At 32.2% G+C, this 20,794-nt stretch overlaps 1 protein-coding gene across 6 annotated transcripts in view; it reads left to right on the forward strand.

The window, feature by feature from the left end:
• The window catches only part of LOC129804792 (ubiquitin-conjugating enzyme E2 H), a 28,344-nt gene that overhangs the window by 4,875 nt on the left and 2,675 nt on the right, over positions 1-20,794 (forward strand). The window contains exons 1-4 of one of the 6 annotated variants that reach the window (XM_055852398.1): positions 872-2,093; positions 6,283-6,398; positions 17,874-18,251; positions 18,345-18,421. In XM_055852398.1, the coding sequence (XP_055708373.1) occupies positions 18,199-18,251; positions 18,345-18,421 (130 nt within the window). In that variant the 5' untranslated portion in view covers positions 872-2,093; positions 6,283-6,398; positions 17,874-18,198. Of the gene's footprint in view, positions 1-871; positions 2,094-5,591; positions 6,399-17,873; positions 18,252-18,344; positions 18,422-20,794 lie in introns of those variants that run through there. The other 5 variants (XM_055852396.1, XM_055852397.1, XM_055852394.1 and 2 more) reach the window with 5 other exon arrangements.

Below are 20,794 nucleotides of genomic sequence, written 5' to 3' on the forward strand. Positions count from 1 at the left end.
AAGGAAAATCCAGTGAGTTGGAGAGTGTAAGAGTGAGATGGACAGATGTTTTTACTTTGACGATGCCTCAAAACGGGCCTCTTTTATCAATCTCATACATACACACTTTACAATTAAAGTGCCTGCACCTACTTTAAATTGAACGGTGTGCGTGTGAAAAACCATTTCTCTCTTTCTCTCCCATTTTCCACCTCATTTGATTGTGGGTGAAAGAGATGAGGGGATTTGGTAGAGAGAAAAATCGTGTTTTGAAAGAGAGCGTCACGAATGCTTGATTCCCTTCAATTGTGCTAAATAGGTTGAAAAATTTATATTTCTACTTTTGTAGAATATATTTTTTTGTAACCTTTTGTCTCTTGGGAAATTTTATTGAATTAGCCACGCGAAAGCAATGCATAAAACATGTGATTGCTATGGGGTGGTGAAGGTCATGTCTTTTTTTTACCTTCTCTCCACGAAATAAGCATTAATGTGAAGGAAATTGTCGAGGGGAATATATTAAATTAAAAAAAAAAACCATAAAATGTGGGCAATAATGGCTTATTTACATTTCCCAGTACAACAAACACTTGGAATTCAAGTGTCTTTTGGACCATTTATTTGGCTTATTTAGGTTGTGTTGTGGAAAAATTTTGACGAACGAACTTGAAGGAGGAAGTGGGATAAATTGGTTTTGAAATTGCATAAATACATAAAAATCTAAATTGGTAGCCATGATGATGTTTTGCTGAAAGTAACGAAAGGGATAGAAATAGTTCCGTGTTTTGAATCAATGCCAAAGGAGGGAGATAGATATAGATGTTTTGGATTTCAAAAAGGGCAAAAGCTACAAAATCACATCAATTGAGAAAGAGAGGTGAAGTTGAGGGAAAGGGAGGTAGGGATAACATGGTTGCCAATAGCTAAACAAATTAGGGAGATTTGATGAAATCAAGTAGCGCAAATGGTTAAGAAAGTTGGCTCAATTTGTGGTTAATCGAGAAAATTGAGAGTCACGGAGGTTGGCAATCGTGCTTATGTGGGAAAGAGATGGCAATATAGAAGTCCAAAAATGAGAGAGAGAGGAACGTAGAAAAGCATCGCAAAGCCCAAGGTCTGCTGACTTGAAAAGTTGCGCGTCAGTCAAACATAATCTGTTCTCCCATCGTGAAGCTTGTGCGAGGTTTTTCGTGGGCTCGGACTTTTATTTTTTTTTGCCTCCGAGAGAGTGAAGAAGTTGGTAGAGTGTTATATATATTTTGTAATAGAAAAACACCAACAACATAATGTTGATATTGGAATAGAAAGTGCGCTGTTGCCAGTCTTGTGTCTCTCTATCTCTTTCACACCAATGGCAAAATATATTTGATAAATTTTTCCACAATGGCTCACAAGAGAGTGGGATAAATTAAGAGCGAGTCTCTTGTGTTTAAATTAATCTCCATTCTGCTGCATTAATTGATTAAGATGTCTCTTGCAGAGTGTCACTTTTTAGTCTCACTTTTTTTTCCATGCTAATATAATACTCCATTCAGTCCATGGTTATCACTTTATCATGACATTTTGTTTATTTTGTCTCGATGAGTAGAAAAAATGAATACACTTGAAGTCTTTTTTTATCACCTCCGCCCTCTGAATAAATGTTTTTTGATGGTTAAGATTAACTTTTTTTTATATTTGGATCTTTGAAAAAATAAATCTGTGAAAAGAAATCACTGCAGGAGATAAAAGGATCATAATTTTCCTTTTTTTTAAATTTCATCCCAAATTTGAATTATTGATTAACTATCTCTATGTGTGAAAACCTTCAAAGTTGCCTCCCCACTTGGCAAATTGTCGAATCAGTCTGTCGAAAAAATATTACGCACACACCAAGAGGGGCTCATTACGCATTTTACTCAATCCATATAGGAAAAAAGCTGAGAAGAAAGATAGCACAGTAGTTGGTCTTTAGCTCTTGAGAAGAACAAGGCAGTGCCTGAACAAAGACGATTTTGATTTAGTGTTAGAATAAAAAAGAAAAAAGAATTTAAGTATTAGAAAGATGCTTGAGATTATTAATAATCTTGTAAAATATTTGCTGTACAATCTGCTACAAAGTAGATTATAGAAGGGTACTGAAATTTTCGTGTTTTAATAATTTATTAAAAAAAGTCTACTTACGTTTAATTTATTAATCAGGGAATAGGCTTTAATTTTTTTTTTACTATATCATAGTAGAAGTTCAATAAATTGCAAAAAAGTTGTTTCGTTTTCAGATTTTGCTTGCAAAAGGTTCGAAAATTTAATTAGGTCAAGTGGAGCATAACTAACATACTTGATAAATACCACTTTAATATACGTTAATTCTATTTGGATAGAAATTTTGAGGAGAGTAGAACAACTTAAAATGGATTAATGTGTAATTATGTAGTGGAAGGCTTCAGGATTCGCACATACTCTGGCTTCGAACACTTCATATTTTTTGCGTATTCCCATAATGAATCTGAGATCTGACCTATTTTTTCACTGAGAGAAATCCGAAAAAGTTAAAATAACTTTCCTGAAATGTTAATTTTACCCTTCATTATGGATTCGAAATCGGTGTAAATATTATGCTTTTTAGGTGTATTATGGGTTAAAGTTACCGTTTTTCATGTTAATTTTACGTTTAAAAAGGTGTAAAATTAACATTAAAAAATGTTGATATATTTTTACACATAAAAAGTGTTAAAGTCAAGGGTATGACGTTTTCTATGTTTCCCATATGTTTCTAGCGTGCCGAAAAATATTTTGAGTTTATTAGCTATTTTCTGTCATTGTAGAATGAATTAGCAAATAATACAACTACAAAATAAAAGACAATTTAATATAGAATAGGCAACCGAAAACCCCAAATTGGCAACCTACATAGTTTCGGAGATATCTCGTGAAATTTATGCGAAAATGAGAAAAAATTTACACTAAAACTGGTCGCATTTTTTAGAGCTAATGTCATTCCCCTGGTTAAAGTCATGATTCAGTCAGTATTCAGGAAATGTGTGTCTTAGGAATACGGTAAAAATATAAAGTGTTCGAAGCCAGAGTGTGTGCGAAGCCTGAAAGCCTTTCCCTAGTTAGGTGAATCTTAAATTTGATTTAAGATCTAGATAATCTCAAGTTTAATTTATGGATCCATATAAAAGATGATTGCCCCGAAAGAGAGGTGTATAAGTATGCAAAATTTCAAAAGGGGGACTACGTGTGTTAGAAAGAGTGCACTCTAGTAATTTAATCAATATGATATTACTGTGTGTATTAGTTGTTTTTTCTGAACCATCTAAAAAGCAATTCGAGCAATTTTTCATGCGTGTCAACTGTGATTCGGTCAGTTTTCGAGCAATTTGCCTGAAAAATTTGGACGTAGTGGCCAAATGCGAGAGAGAAGCAAAATAAAACACGGTCTCTTTTTTGTTCATTTTCATGACCATGTCACATAAGATTAATATTAAGATTAATACTTTCTGAACTGCGAGAATGCTAAAAAAAAGATAGCAAGTGTTTTATCTTGCCTCTCTCTCGCGTTTCGCTCGAAAACTGACCAAATCACAGTTGGCACGCATGGAAAATTGCTCGAATTGCCTGTAATACGATTCAGAAAGCAATTAATACGAACAGTAATATCTTACTCATCGTATTACTCTTCTAGAGTGTATTCTTTCTAACACACGTGATATTCCATTTGAATTTTGAAATCTATATACCTCTCTCTCCGACTTTTCTTAATATTAATATTAATCATATATATGTGATACCACGGTCACAGTTTAGAAAGTGTTAATCTTCATATTAACTTTATGTGACACCATGGTAAAAATTAAAATACCCTTTCAAGGGGATGCTTCATGGTGATCTTTACGGGTTGCATGCTGTAACGTAGTGAATTTTACATCTATTTCGTATACTTCATGTGAGCAACACATATGCACCATGAAGAAGTCGCTGTGTGTGCTCTGACGCAGCACGTTAAGTTAGAAATACATCCAACGCGAATAAAAGGGCTTGATGCAACTATCCTTGGTTGCGAACCACTTATAATGTTCTAGAACTCAAATGACACCTCCGTGTGCTTTAGAGTCATCACGAGATGCTCTACCGTTTGTTTTGTACGTTTTGTAAGACTTTGGATATAGAGAAAGTCTTCTTAAGAAGCTCATAGTTTTTGATCGCTTCCAGCCAAGTCTTCCAGGTCCTTTCTGTCCACTCACAATGTGTGAAGGTTAGGAAGGGGATCTCTCAAATTTCTCATACAGATTGCTCTTTGTTATCCGACACTTCGGTATCCGGATGACAGTTGTCAAACACTGACTGTTGATTAATTATTTTTTTTTTACTAAGCGTGCTGTTTTTCCAGCGAGAACTAAAGTGTTATCTTCATTTGAATCTTCAGAATGAAACGTAAACACGCTATAAAGAAAATCTTATTGTTCTTCAGATAATGCCCAGCGCACAATAACTTTTGTTTTGTAAACATGTTTTTGACATTTCAATAAGAGTGAATGAAATCTCGATCTAGTCATCTCGCTCACTCACATAGATAATTTTAAAAACATGTTTACAAACAAAAATTATTGTGCCTTGGGCATAATAAACCCACGACAAAATATATAAACCGTTGACCCCGTTGGCCCAGATTCAAAAAATCTAAATCTCATTTTGTCCACCAATAACGATCGAAGAGCAAACTGCAATCAGCAAGGTACGGAAAAAGCATGATAGAATGTAAAATCTTAGTAGAAATTCGCAAGTCAAAATCTTAGCACTTTCCGTGGGAGTTTCTCAACAGAGCTACTTAACATGGAGGCCTGTACGAAAATGAAACGAACATTTAGATGTCACTCTTTCATAATCAATTTTAAAAACGTGTTACCAAAACAAAATTAATTGTCCGTACACTATTACGTGATACAATAAGTGCAGTTTTGTCCAAAGATATCTTTATAGTGACATAACCTATATGAATACAAATTTTGATTGACAGACCTAGTAAAATTGATTTTGTTGATTAAATATATTACTCTTTAAAGCAGAATTAGCAAAAATAATTTCTTATATGGAAATTTCAAAAGCTTTAATTTTTTTTAAAGGTTATGTTGCTTTGAGGTTATGTTCTATTAAATTTTCATATTGTATACTTAACCTCTTGTATGTTTTAAAAAATTTTCATTATATTTATTTTAGTTTTTGTTGGGATTTAAAAGTATGATGAAGTAGTTTCGAGTTAAGAACTACAGGTACAGGTATAAGAGGTTAGTTCATTGTCTTAGCACGGTGGAATTTTAACCGAAATAAAAAAAAAAACAAGTCGCAAAAAGATGTATCAGGAGAGTAGGAAGAGGCAAAATAAGGAGAATTAAACACATGGGGAAAGAGACAAAAAGACAAAATAAAAAAATAAAATACGCAGTGAGATAAATCAGATAAAAACGAGAAAGCGAGAGAGAGGATCACAAGAATTAAAATACATTTATAAGTAAATTGATGGTGTTTATTTTTGGGGCATGCTAATAATCTTTACGAATGTCAACTGTTTTGTTTTTTTTTTTAAGTTTTTTCAAACAGTTTGATTATAAATTCTTTATGCAATCAATAAGGGAGAGAAGAACCATTTGTATTTTTATCACATCTACACCAACCATAAAAATCGTGAAATCGTCGAAGCTTGAAAGAAAAATTGATGAAGAACAAAAAAAAAAAAAAAAGAAAAATAGCAAGTGAGAAGGAGAAAAACAGTGGCTATAAATAAGTGATTTCAATGTTGTATTGGAAGAAGGAAGAGCAATATTGCAATACGGGTGTAGGAAAATATTGAGAAAATAAGCATGTGTTTGTTTTATTAGGTGTGCAACTCAATTTTCCGGACTATATTATTGGTTATTATAACTCTATAGTCGTTAAGGAGATTTGCTGTGTTAAATCCAACTTTCCAGAGATATAACCATATAAAATTCTATTAATAGAATTTCTAAATTAATATCTTGAAAGAGTGATTATTAGGATATTAGCTTTTAATCCTCATAAGCCCTAAAATTACTATATTTAAGAATAAGGGATTCTTCCCTTAGTTATATCTTCCTGGGTCAATGCCTTGCTATTCAAGGCTCTTTTGCAATGTAACGTTGTAATAAAAATCGATGAATTGAAAACCTTTTTGTGAGAGAGAATTGCTTTCCAAATAAGTTGTAAAGAGAGAGGTCACAAAGTTCAAATTATCAAGCAATCTTAAAGTAAAACACCTAATAAAACAAAGCACTGCACAAATTAATTAAATTTCGTGCAATAAAGGAGGAAACAATGTTAGTTCTGATGAAGAAAGAAAGGCAGAAATGTATTCAACTACTAAAATGACTTTTGTGATAAGAAAGTAGTGAATGAAATTGACATCGTGTCCAGCTCGAAAGGTGAGAAATAATATTTAGAACTCATTTCCCCTTTTTACATTTTAACCCTTGCTCAGTGATTTTCTCAAAGTTCAATGTGATAAATAGGATTTTGCGTCGTTTCTTTGTTCCCTGGTAGTGGTTAATTTTTGTCAATTGGAGAAAGTACAGAAAGTTAGAATAAGATGGGGTAATTGGAGAAATAAGGGTTAGAAGGAAATACAACGATGTTTTTCTTATATTTGTTTTTTGGGGATAAAGGCTTAAATTTCAAGTTTAAGTAAAAAAATATATAGTTTAGGTGGGATAAAAAGGTTTTGTTTAGGGGACTCCCTAGAGCAAGAGAGAGAGAGATAGAGGTAAAGTGTCGATGGACAGGGAGTTCAGGTCATAGGGGACAAGTGGGGAAAACGGAGAGTCTCTCCAAAGTGGAGACGTAACGGGGCACCTCGTTGATGTTGTCATCATTATTATGTCGTGTCAACAGAGACAGAGATAGAGCATAAAGAAAGAGATAACATTATACACCTATGTTGATCTTAGAAAGGGATAGTGTTAAGGGGGAAAGTGAGGGAGAAAGAGACAAATAGATTGACTAAGAAACAGCCAAAACAGCTGATCGATACATGAACATGCGCTCCTGAGTATTTTATGCCATAGAGAGAGAGTTAGATGTAAACTCGCGATGTTTTTGCTCTTGGTGGCATCTCTATACTCCAACATTTGGTGCATTGGCTCCACCTCCTTCTGTTCACCATCTCCTCAGAGCACCCACAAAGTTTCAATGATCCAAATTTATCTGAGAACTGTTTTGTTTTTCCCTGAAAAATATTCATCCCTATCTTCTTTCTCTTTCATTCGGTAATCTTACTTGCAAAATTGTCTTGTAATTGTTTACTTCACAATTCAATTAATTTACCAAATTGAGCTAAAAGATAAAAGATGTACCAGCTTATCTTGAATATTAAGAAGATGGAATGGAAAAAGACTACGGAAAAATGCCCCTGGAAACAGCTAATTTGGTTATTTTAGAAGTATATAAGGCCATATGTAAAAAAATGTATGTGATTATGCGTGTTGTACTTGAAGCATTACATCATGCAGTGATTGCGTTGTAAATAGAAGGGGGAGATATATGGAAAAATTGTGTACATTTTTTCCCTGTATAAATATATTTTCATTACACCAAATGGAATATGTTGAATTTTGTGTTCACAGAGTGTATCACAAAATTGGTTGGTATTTGAACAGTGGCGTCGTTTCGGCACCTCTATAAATTGATTAAATAATGTTATTATGGGTTTTTCAATATTGGTAGAATAACCGAAAGAGTAATGTTGATAGTTAGAAATTGTCAGTACACAATAGAAATTCATATGGAAAATGTAAAAGGAAGTGGGGCACTTTTGAATTGGGGCACCTTTGAAATTGGGCTTTTTTCTCCTATTTGTAAATGGAATTGAGCCTATGTAATTTAGCTTAGCAATTGGTTTATTTAGCTAAATAATGATATCATAATATGCTTCAGTTTAATTTAAAAATAGCAGGAAAAAGCACATTTTCAAAGGTGCCCCCCATCACAATTTCCCCTAAAAGTTGCGTACCAAGTTCAATAGAGAAACAGGGTCTGATTAGTTGTCAGACCAAGTTCAGTAGAGAAACAGGGTGATTAGTTCTCATTTGTACACTCAGCTCTTCTTATCCTTCTTCTTTTTCTATTTTATGTAAGGCTGTCGGACTCACTTGGATCCATATAGAAATCTTCGTTATCCGGCACTTCGATATCCGGGTGACAGCTGCCAAATACTGGCAGTTGATATTCAAAACGTTTTTTTACGAAACATGAACTTTGTCCAAAGTGAATTAATGTGTTATTTTCATTTTATCAAAGTTTTTGACACACAATCGTGCTGCAAAATGAAGCATAAACACACCACGAAGAAAATTCTGTTGTTTTTCAACAGAAAACAAATTCATACAGCACAAAATATAAAAACCGTTGACCAGATTCAAAAAACCTAAATGTCATTTTGTTCCCACGTCAGCCGGACGTTTAATATTTGACATATGACCTGTATGTGAGGTTAGTTCTGTCACGTCAGAGGCGTTTTCTGCGAATTAGTGTTGTTCAATGCGTTTCCTATTAATTCGTAATACACTCAGACCCAGGCATTATGAACTTCGAGATTGTGCACCTGACGAAGTTATGAACATACCGAACATAGAATTATGCAAGTTTGCCTACCATTGGGAGTCAACTTGTGAAATCATTTCTGAAATACGCCTTTTAATGTATACTATTGTGTAACGCGGTAAATTTGAAAACACTGTTTAGTTTTCAGAAAAAAAATATTTTTTTTATTAAGGTAAAATTTTTAAATATTCTAACAATTTATTGATTCTGACAACACTTTACTCCGCGCGAAATTCGTTCTACGATCGATTCATTCAAAAACAAAAAAAAAAACTCCTGCGCGTATGCAAATTTTTACGATGCATAAAGCCATTTCGCGCGTTTTTTTTCGGTCTTGAAAATGTGCGTAATCCCGGGACTGAGTGTAATGCCCTAGACACACGACTTAAGCCAAGAGACGACTTAGTGGAAAATTATGGAAATGTTGTTCAATAATTATTTCGAATGTAATTACGCTAAGCCGTCTCTCGGCTAATTCTCAGGTCTGTTGAGGCCCTAACTTTTGTTTTGTAAATATTTTTTTGACATTTCAGTGACAGTGAATGAAATCTGATATAGTCATCTCGCTCACTCTCATTGACGGTTTGGAAAACATGTTTATAAAACAAAAGTTACGGGAAACCATCCACTGGATGACGCCCCGTTGTCAATAAAGATAATAATAATAATAATAAAACAAAAGTTATTGTTTTCATGACATAAAACTCTAAATAGAAGGGAGCTAAAAAGTTTTAGCTTTTTAATACCTTTTGACCTGTAATGTTTTTTTTTTATTATATCAAAATAATACATTTCATAAGCATTAAATTTCTAGGAATAGTTTTGGTTTGTTTTAGTGTAGTTACTTATTTCAGTGTCTATAATATTTTCCGTCTCAAAAATTATGAGAATTTTTATTGATGAGCCCACAACATGAAGCTCAAAGTTGTGTATTGTGCGAAAGAGAGAGAGAGAAAGAGATAAATAGAGAAAAGGTGATATATTCGTGCAATTGCGAAATAATATATAAATGACGAAACCAATTTAAAACAGCACAGAGCAATAATAATGAAGGGCACCTAGAAATGTATGGTATTAAAATCAACACCAAATGTCAGTGGAGTGGGCAGCTTTTCTTCCACGACTTTTAATTCATTTTTAGATAGATATCATAAAAGAATGAATTGATTTATGGTGATTTATAGTCTAGGTCTATAAATCGTTTTCATTTTGCATACAACATAAGATCAAGTGCAATGATATTAATTTCTTAACATGGCTTAGGTTTTATTGAATTAAAATATTATATACAGGGGTTTTAAATGATGTATTTTTACGTTTTATTATTTTTTTACTATAACATATTGTAAAATTATAATTTTAAATTACTGATTTAATTAATTTCTTAATTGGATTTAAGGTCCATTAATTTATGGCACAACAAATTACTGATCTTTGATTAGTTTGCTTTATATTATTGTTTTTTTTCTCTGTTTTATAATCAAACGTCAGTGCTAACTTATACATTTTCAACAAGTGAAAACTAAAATGTTATGTAAAAGAAAAAAAATGACACTCTTTTGAATAATTGAACGATTTATTGAAAGGTCTATTTTCTCTTAAAATACTTTCGTTGTTTTCACTTTAATAAAATGTTAACTGAATAGGATTTTAGAAAAACAAATTTGCCCCTCAAATTTTCTGGTCTCCCGCAGTGTTTTACATCCGTTTCGTCATAGACATTGTTGGGGAAAAAGATGGTAAAACACTGCGAGAAAAAATATATTAACAGAATTCATTGGTGGGCAATTGCATGAGTGTATATGTACTAAGGAATTAAGATTTATTTAAAATTATCTCATAATAGTGTATTTTCTCTATATACTATCTTTCCATCTCTTTTATACGGCTAGTAAAGAAAAGAGATGTGTGATCGACAAGATAGAAAAAAAAGAACAAAGCCAATTTATTTATTTCTTGTTGTCTATTTTCCTAATTCATTTTCAGTGGGAGTCTGTTGATTGCTCAAGATGAGAATGTAAAACACGAGCAATTTGTGGAAGTCTTTCAAATAGTTTTTTTTTAACGTGCAGTTAGAAGAAGTAAAGTCTTAAGAAAAGTTACATTCACAGTTTTTCCCAAATGTTCGCCATAGGAAAAATGTTGAATGTTTTGAAAGAAGAAATTAATGGGGAAAAAATGAAAGTAATACCATCATTTTTACGACTGTTTCGTGTTCCACTAAAAATTGATAAAGATTCAGAGGAATAAAAAAAAAGTTGTTTTAAACGCCACACATCGGATGAGTGGTGGAGTGTAAAGTTGATTTCATAAATTATATAAAATTGACTGCATTTTTTCCTATTATGTTACAATTTTATGATATTTGTCTGGCAGATTTTTATCGTGAGTCGCACAGACGTATACAACTTTGCAGATTTTATTTTACTCAAATAATATATGCACCATAAAATCTTTTATTTATTCGTAAAGGATGTAAAATACAAAATAGCTATGAGAGAGATTTTGGGTGTCAAAATCATTGTAAATTCCACAAAAACCGCTCAATTATAAAGAATCACGATAGAATAATGCCCTAGACACACTTACGACTTAAGCCGAAAAACAACTTAGTGGAAAATAATGGAAATGCGCTTCAAGCATTATTTCTAATATAATTACTCTAAGCCGTCTCTCGGCTAATCCTCAGGTCTGTCAAGGTCCTAAAGCCCAAAATAGACACAGGGATTGGCTTAGGGATCAGCTCGAAAAATTTAGTATCAATACACTCAGGGATCAGCAAAAATTTGGAGGATCAGCCTGATCTTCTAAATTCGTAAAGTCTAGCAGTGAAATTATGGGGATTAGGCGACATCAGCGCCAATGCTGAAAATAAAAAGCTTCACTTTGGGTGTTTTTGGGTACTTTTTGAAATGTCAATTGAATGAAAAAACATCAAGAGTAATGGTACGCAATGTCGCAAAATCTTAAAATTCATTAAGACAGGAATAAAGGGAAGGTCAGAGTACTCCTGCTCTTATGAAAAATGCATTGATATTTGCAAAGTGCAAAAGGTTTTCCTTCGATGTTTTTCTTGAAAATTGATTAGTTGTTAAACAAAAGTTATAGAGGATGAAATTACGCGTCATTTTAGCTTTATGTGACTACCACCGGATAAATAGGACCGGAGATATAAATTTTTGAATTTTATAAAACAGCAAAAAACTAAAAATACATATTTAAAAAAATCCAGACGTGACCCGGACAAACGGATTTCAGATTTGAGACCCTTAACTCTTTCGCGTCATTAGGGTCATATATGACCCGGGGAAAAAAGTTTTTTTTTTGACTATTTACATTGATTAAAATCTATCGGTTTGTGCACGACATCATAATAGAAAGATGTAAGATTCTTGGCTAATTTTCTCAAGACTCCAGATATTCAGGAAAAGAAAATATTTGAGATCAAAAATCACGAATTTCGAACGTTGTGAAATGACTTTTCTTTTTCAAAATTTTTTATATTCATTTATTTTTTTCAGCAAAAAGTTCTTTAGAAACACAAAATAGAATGTCCAAAGATTGTATAATGCATATTTTGATATAATAAACTACTCTCAATTTTCCAGAAAAGCGTGTAGAATTTTCCGGGTCATATATGACCCTATGGTCCCCAAGGGTAACAGTGTTTTCGTCCCAAACCTATAGCGAAATGTAGTTGGGACATTGTTTTTCTTCGTGAAATGCAGGTGGGACATCTTACTCCTGGACATTTCATCTTATATCTGATGAATTATAACATATTTTGCAATATTTTAGAGTATTCTGCAAGTGTCTCATATTGTGCAATTGTATTGTGTGTGAATAAATATGTGGATAAGTTTATTTTTGCCAAATACCACTCAAAATATTGTGACAGTGACTGTTCAAGGGATTTCCAGGAAGATTCCTTGAACACCAGGAGTACAGTGTTCCTCAAAGCAATTCAGTTTGCCATAGTTTTGGCCAAATTAACAATTTCAAGCAAAAAAACTCTTAGAAAGCCCGTGATATAGATTTTAAAAATGGTAAATACACTTCCCTTGAGGACAACAGGGTCATATATGACCCGGGGTTTTTCCGAGTTTTCACGCAATGGAAAATTTTTTTCCTCTCTGAATTATTATATTTGATCATAAAGCATTAGGAAAAACTCAATTTTACATGAATTCATCTGCTGAATAAAAGTGGGACGCGAAAGAGTTAAATGACCCTCTAACAAGTTTTGGCACTCTCGTCAAAGACACCCACAAAAACCTAACTTTTGTCGCACAGTGTAAATTGTGGACTATAGAGCGATTGCCTATAGGGGGGGTCTACTATATTCGGAAGAGAACACTTATTGGCAATTTTAACAAAATATTAAAATTTAATTAATGTATTTACTTATATAATAAAATGTAATTAGATAGATAAATCTATTCATCAACAATGCTTTCGAAGTAAAGGAGACCGGGGTAGAATTAGCCACCAAATGAAATTTTTAATTGCGTATAATTTGTACAAAAATACTTGTATGAGGCTGATAAATATTTCAATGAATAGTAAGGGAAGTATATATTTAGAACAGAGGTGTGCAAGAACCGTTTGAAACCGAACGAAAGTCAAATGAAACGTGTAAGTCAATGGTCAAAACGCTACCTAAACAAACTTATTTTGATGTTTATTCGGTTTCAACGATTCTTGCACATCTCTGATTTAGAATAATGAGTGGTTTCCTCAATATTCCTTCGAAGGAAAACTATAAGATACCACTATCTAATACTATACGTGGCAAATTCTGCCCCAGTCTCCCCTACAGTTTCTTTTTGATGAGATTCTATTATAATGTTTTTCATTAATCTACCTTTACTAAAAGGATAGGTATTCAATTTTTTACTCAAATGGTATACAAAATAGGGTGTCAAAATATGGAACGACTTGATCCTTTTATTTTTACCAGTGAATAAATTCTCTAAAGTTGGACACACTTGTAAGTTTCAAAGTATTTTAATGTGTTTTTTAAACACCTTCTCTTTTGAATTTGTTTTGTATGTTGTTGTTTAGGAAAATTTCATGAAATAGAGAAAGAGGAAATGGAAATAACAAGAAGAGAGATTCCATTAAAGTACAGTGAGTGTCAATAGTTTGTTGCCTGATGGATGTTTGAGAAATCAAGTGAAAAAAATGATAGAAAAAAATACTTTTCCAAATTTTTCTTTTTGCAGATGAGTTCCTTGTAATCCGTAGATATTATTTATAGTTTTCAAAAAAAATAATTAATTTTATTTCATATCAAAAATAATTGTTTTCCAAAAGTTGGTCATTTTTGAAAAATCAAAAGTTTGTTGCCTCATTAAAAAAACTAATTCAAAATGGTGAAAACGTGCAACCAACTTTATGTAAACCGGTTACATTTTGAGCTTATGTCATTTGATAGGCAAATGGTGGATTTGTACATTTTTAAGGCTGTCAATGGTAAATATATAGGTGTAAAAGTGATGATAAATAAAAAGAAATAATCATTTTTTTGATAATTCATAATTTAGGTTATAATGGCAAATTACAAAAAGTTGAAAGGTGGGATATTGTCCAGAGATACTGCTGGAAGGAATCGGCGTCGCTTAATTGCCAAATTTTATGGAAATTCATAAAAAGTTATACATAAAATGGTCAAATATTATAATTATGAGGCACGAGTACATCTGAAAAACGCTACTGGTAGACCCAGGGTTTCGACTCAGAAAGTCGATAACCGCATTCTAGGTATCTCTGATAGTAACCCCATGATGTTTGCTTCAAAAATTCAGAGTCGGCTGGTTACAGAAGGCATGCAGGCTTCAAAACCAACCGCAATTTAATGAAAGTGGTAAGGATAATTACTTCGTTTGCAGGTTTCCATTGGTAAACAAAACCAATCTGGTTAAAAGGTTGTAAATTCACTTGGAGCATGCTAAAAACGTAAAAATACAACCTCTTACGCAGTTTGGTTTTGCTTACCAATGGAATCTTGCGAGCCAAGTACCTATTCTTATATTTTCCTTCATTTTGAGTTTGATTTTCGAAGCATTTGAAGCCTGCATGCCTTCTGTAACCAGCCGACTCTGAATTTTTGAAGCAAACATCATGGGGTTACTATCAGAGATACCTAGAATGCGGTTATCGACTTTCTGAGTCGAAACCCTGGGTCTACCAGTAGCGTTTTTCAGATGTACTCGTGCCTCATAACTATAATATTTGACCATTTTATGTATAACTTTTTATGAATTTCCATAAAATTTGGCAATTAAGCGACGCCGATTCCTTCCAGCAGTATCTCTGGACAATATCCCACCTTTCAACTTTTTGTAATTTGCCATTATAACCTAAATTATGAATTATCAAAAAAATGATTATTTCTTGTTATTTATCATCACTTTTACACCTATATATTTACCATTGACAGCCTTAAAAATGTACAAATCCACCATTTGCCTATCAAATGACATAAGCTCAAAATGTAACCGGTTTACATAAAGTTGGTTGCACGTTTTCACCATTTTGAATTAGTTTTTTTAATGAGGCAACAAACTTTTGATTTTTCAAAAATGACCAACTTTTGGAAAACAATTATTTTTGATATGAAATAAAATTAATTATTTTTTTTGAAAACTATAAATAATATCTACGGATTACAAGGAACTCATCTGCAAAAAGAAAAATTTGGAAAAGTATTTTTTTCTATCATTTTTTTCACTTGATTTCTCAAACATCCATTAGGAAACAAACTATTGACACTCACTGTATATTTTTAAATTTTGCTTTAGAATTCCTTGATTTATCGTTGTGTATATTCTGAACTGTTTTTCAGAAGAAGAAAAGAAAAACACAATGCTAAAAGACTTGACAAAGTGCTCGAAAATAGGAAAGGTCATACGTTAGCATCCTCGAGGCAATCTTTACAATATTGCCCTTCATTGATCTAAATATTGCAAACATTGAGTTGAAATAGAACAAAAAAAAAACATATCTACGGGTGGGATAAATTGGAGGAAAAATAAATAAATAATATAGAGAGAAGAGAGATCACCAAGGCTGTAGCTGACATGATTTACAATTTTACACAATAATAGTTGTGAATAGACAATACAGAAAGGGAGAATCTCTAATTAAGAATTAACTCAATCGTGAGATGAATTTATTGTAAGAGAGCTCATATCGTGCTACGAATGCCACACAAACAACCCATCATTGTCTGGAAGTACAAGAGTGAAATATATAGGTGGGCAAAATTGTCTTCACAATGAGGACACACCTTCTAATTTATATGGATCAGTTTTGGAGCCCATCCTCCCATATCTCTTTGATATTGGGTCTTCACTTTTGAGGGCAATCACTTGCTGTATTACGAAGAATCAGAGGAAAAAAAATAAGATTTCAGGAGGAAAATTGCCCCAGTTTTCACACAATATTTGTTTGCCAATGAATTAGCCCAAAGAATGTACATTCTAAAATGCAAATATTTGGTAGGAAAACAAACACGAGGATTATTCATGGGAGTCAATCAATATTTTTGATTGATTGTGGAAAATTAATTTAAATTATTCAATCTGTGCTTTAATTCAAATTCATTTTGTTAATTCAATATTCCAATTACAAGGCCTAAAAATGGTATATGAATTGATTTATATACTACAAATATTATTATAGCACAGATTTGATTAATATTGCTATAAAATATTTTATAGCGTTTGATTTATTGAGATATTTTATTATTCTAAACGTGCACATTCAAATGTCAATAAATTTTACAATGTATTTCGTTCTATAAATTTTTAAGCAATGCACTCAGCTTTCCGATATCCAGATGATTAGGACTGAAGATGACCCATAAATATTTGGGAAGAGGGGGATTTTAAATTCCTCATTGACAGCTGTCATCTGGATAATAGAGAGCTTAGCGCAATTTAAAGACGCTTGCTGGCTATAAATGGTTTCGAGTGAGTCCGAAAGCCGCAACATAAAATAGAAGAAGAAGACAGTCTACTTTTGTTCACTTTATAGCATCATATGTACTATAATTATAGTACAGGGTTTTTGCTGTAGTTCTAATGAGTTAAAAGAAGTCATGTATTTATTAATTGACTTAATTTTAATTTAATAATTAAACTAAATTGAACTATGCATGAGCAGAGGGTATTATTCAGGCGTTTTATGATAAAATTTATGGTAAATTCCCTGATAAACCAATTTAGAAGTTCGAACTGTGATAATTTAGTAATAATTTAGAAATTATCCGATTCCAAAATATAATACTTTGAAGGTTATTATTTAGGAAAAACTGGAGCAGCTGTGAACACGGGGTAGTTGTAAACACTACGTTTTTTAATTAGATATTAGACCTTAGAGGACGAGACTTATACGAATTCATAAATAGTCCACGGAAGACATTATTGACATAAGTTCGAGTAATGTAGATATAAATATCAGTGTTTCATGTTTAAGGGAGATGTCCGAACTTTAAATTGTTTTTTTTGTGACAATTCTGTATTATCCGGAATTCTATATCTTACTTAAGTGTCCAACAAGAATACTTTATAGTGAAATAAATATCTCCTTGTAGCTTGAAATGTTCGTTTTGAGAATGAGTTGAGGGAGAGATACATAGGGTACACTACAGTGAAATTAGAAATTCCCACTAGTCGTACACTTGTTTACAAACCAAGTATTTTCGGTTGATTATTTGGCGATGACTGTGTTGTTTGTTTCGCCAAATTGTACATTTTATAGCACTGATTTGATGTTAGATAATTTAGGGTTTTTTTTATTGATTTAATCATGAAATAGCGATATCACAAGCACTGAAATATTTTTAAAAATTGGCTGTGCCATAAATTTCATGGTTTCGATATATTTACCATAAAAATATATAGCATATGATGAACTATAATTTTTGAAAATTATAGTACCTAATTTTTATAAAAAAAGCATGGTTTTGGAGAGGAAGGAGGACGATGGGGGCAAAAATAAAAAAAATTGTCCTAGATAATTGATTTATAGTTGATTTATGGGGGGGGGTCATCGAAGACCGGAAGTCGATATTTCTTACCGTTTAGCCTTTAGCCGTGTCACAAGTTGAAAAAAGTGGATTATATAACTGCTCTCTCTTTGAGTTCGAGCAGTAAAATGATGATATACAAATAAAAAAATTTATAGCACAGAATTGACTATAATATTTGAATATTTCAGTTTTTTTTTTAAAAATCTGTGTGTCTTAAATAATTTTATTAATTAGTTTATTTGTGTGCTATCTGGTATTTTTTCAGATTATTTTCAAGTGACAGTGGATTGTTGGGGTGTGGAAGAAAGGCTGAAGCACAAGACGATTCCTCATCTTGTGCTCAAGGAGCAAAAGACAAAAGAAGTCGAAAGTCAGAGAGAGAAAAGAGAAACGAAAGGATTCCAAGTGCAAGAAGATATAGCAAGCATTTTATGCTTCGCTAGATAGATCCTTCGATATTTTCTCTTTATTTTCGTATTTTCTTTTTATTTTGTCATCCATACAAATTTATTCGCTCACACTTTCCTGGAGGCGGAAAGGGTGGAATTTTCTTTTGAGACCGACGAGGGAAGACGAGACTGAGCGTCAGAATGTCGTCTCCAAGTGCGGGAAAGCGTCGCATGGACACAGATGTCATTAAATTGTAAGGGAATATTTTGCAAACTCAAGTAGTTTGTAAAGTTGTGTTAAATTAATAATGTTTTGGTCATTTTTTTTATTTTTTTTTTAATTGCAGAATCGAGAGTAAACATGAAGTGACGATTTTAGGAGGTTTAAATGAGTTTTGCGTGAAGTTCTTTGGGCCACGAGGAAGTGAGTATATTATTTTTATTTTAATTACTTTACCTTTTCAGTTGATTTTAAGATGGATACATTGATTTTTATCGCAAACTACTTTATTCATAATAGAGAAAGAACTTTTAACAACATTCCACTATGAGAAGAATGTTACGTTTTTTGTTCGGCTTTTTTTTTCAATGTGAAAAAAAGAGAAAAATATGTCAGTAATTGAAACCTTCAATAATATACTGGGAAATATGTAGCATTCAGTGAGATTTCTATTTAATGCAAAAAGGAAAGAACTGAAAGAAAATTCAATATAAAAATGCAATATCAATATATATGCTCTGAGTTGTACACTGAAATATGAAGAGAACTTCTTTAAATTTCATAGACACTTTTTATGTAACAAAACACTGTTCGGTGGAAAAAGTAGGTCTGAAGTATTTTTGGAAATCAAATTGATAATTTTATCAACTTATTTCATGCAAATTGTCAATTAGATATACATATACTATTTTTTTCGTCAGCACAATATAAAATCAGTATTAGATTATCTGATTTAAAGGGCAATAAGCACAATCAAGTGATGTACAAAATTGGCCAAAATGACCTAGTACGTCAAAATAAATAAATAATTAATTGATTACGAACTTCAGTAAATAATTATGAAAATTTTCTTTCGCTTTTTGAAAATATCTAGAGAATTTGAATTTATCACTCCTCCCCTATCCAAAAGAGACTTGAATACAGGGCATTTGCATCCTAGAGCAACGGCTACTTAAGCCATTGATTGTCTTTTGAAAGGAGATACTCGTAGCCATCACGTCGTATTGAATTTCAAGTCATATTTATGATTTTTCTTTTACAAAATATTGCATAAATAATTTAAAAAAAAAATTTGTTTTTTTACTTTTCTTGTCTTGAAAAATCATACTTCAAAAGTTAAACTTTTTCCAATTTTGTTTAAATTGTAAATTCTTAGATAAAGGAAATAATGAAAACAAAAGCGGAAAAGGTGAATTAGAAATGTTATTCAAGGTTATCTAAGACCTTAATCATGAAAGGTATAAAAGGTATATGTCTTTGCTTTAAGGGGCTACGTGAGTCTAGAAGACTTAAAAAACAAAACAATATATTTTCTCTAAATTTTATTTTAACATGTTAAAAAAATGTTGAGAAGTTTTCCCAATGAAAAAAATCATTTGGAAATTGAGTTAAAAAACCCAAAGAAAACACGTTAAAGTGGTGGATAAAGTATTTCCTGCTCGAATTTCGAAATGTTCTGAAATTCGAAATAGGTGATACGAAAACCTATAGGAAATTCGAAAATTACTTGCCCAAAATCTTCGTGAATATGCGAAAAAAGCAAAATCTGCAAAATTCAATTTCGATTTTTTAAATACAATTTTCTTATAAAGGAGAGAAAACTTATGGAATGCCACATTGCTACCAAAAGAATTTATTAATTGATTATGAGAGGAATTATAACGCGGGTGCAATGAGCTTTGTTGACATTGAGGCATTTCGAAATTCGAACAGAAAACTGTACGAAACAAGACTGTACAGTAGAATCTTCCAAATTAGAACACTTTTGGGGGATTTTTTCGATATTTCTCATCTCCCTAATTCGAAAGGTATTTTCAAAACTAAAGGGGTTTATGTCAGATTAAATTGTACCTTGAATCAAATGCCCGTACTTTCCCTTAAATCTTCGTAGTGACGAACTTCCTTTTTATTTTATTCGCTCAGAATGTATGTAAAAAATTCAGGAAGCAGCACAGAAATATTATTTTCAAAATTTTCAATCATCCACAAGACGAATTTTTTTAACATAACACCACAATTTGCACTTTGAATTCAACTGGCATTCGAATTTGACAGATTCAGATTTTGGGAGGATCTAAATGTGTTTTCTTTGGCTTTCGAAATCGATCTTTTAAAATGAGTTTTTCATGGACAAAACTGTGAATAGAACAATTCCGATATTCGACGTCGAAATTTCGAAATTTACTTTTTTGATTTTAGTGTTCTTAACCCTTTAGGGAGCATCTAAACGGGGGGATTTTATTTCGAAACCGCCATTTTGAAACAAAATTCCCCCACTGAGCTTTGAACCGGTGCATTTTTGCCTATCTTTTGGCGCTTAAAATCTCCCACTTCAAAAGTTCCATTTGTTTATGTTCGAATATTTTGACATTTGAAGCGATTTTTGAATCATTTTTTTTTGTTGTCAAGAGATGTTTTTTCCTGAACTATTTTCAAAGTTATCAAGAGTCGAAAAGCTGGTGAAATAGGAACACGGTATCGATCACTCTTCTGAATGTATCGTTTATTCTTCATTAGAATATGGTCGAATTGTTAAATAGACATCCTTAAAAATAAATAAAGAAAAGTTAAATAGAA

This window comes from Phlebotomus papatasi, chromosome 2 (assembly GCF_024763615.1).
Source record: "Phlebotomus papatasi isolate M1 chromosome 2, Ppap_2.1, whole genome shotgun sequence".
In the NCBI taxonomy this organism is placed as follows: domain Eukaryota; kingdom Metazoa; phylum Arthropoda; class Insecta; order Diptera; family Psychodidae; genus Phlebotomus; species Phlebotomus papatasi.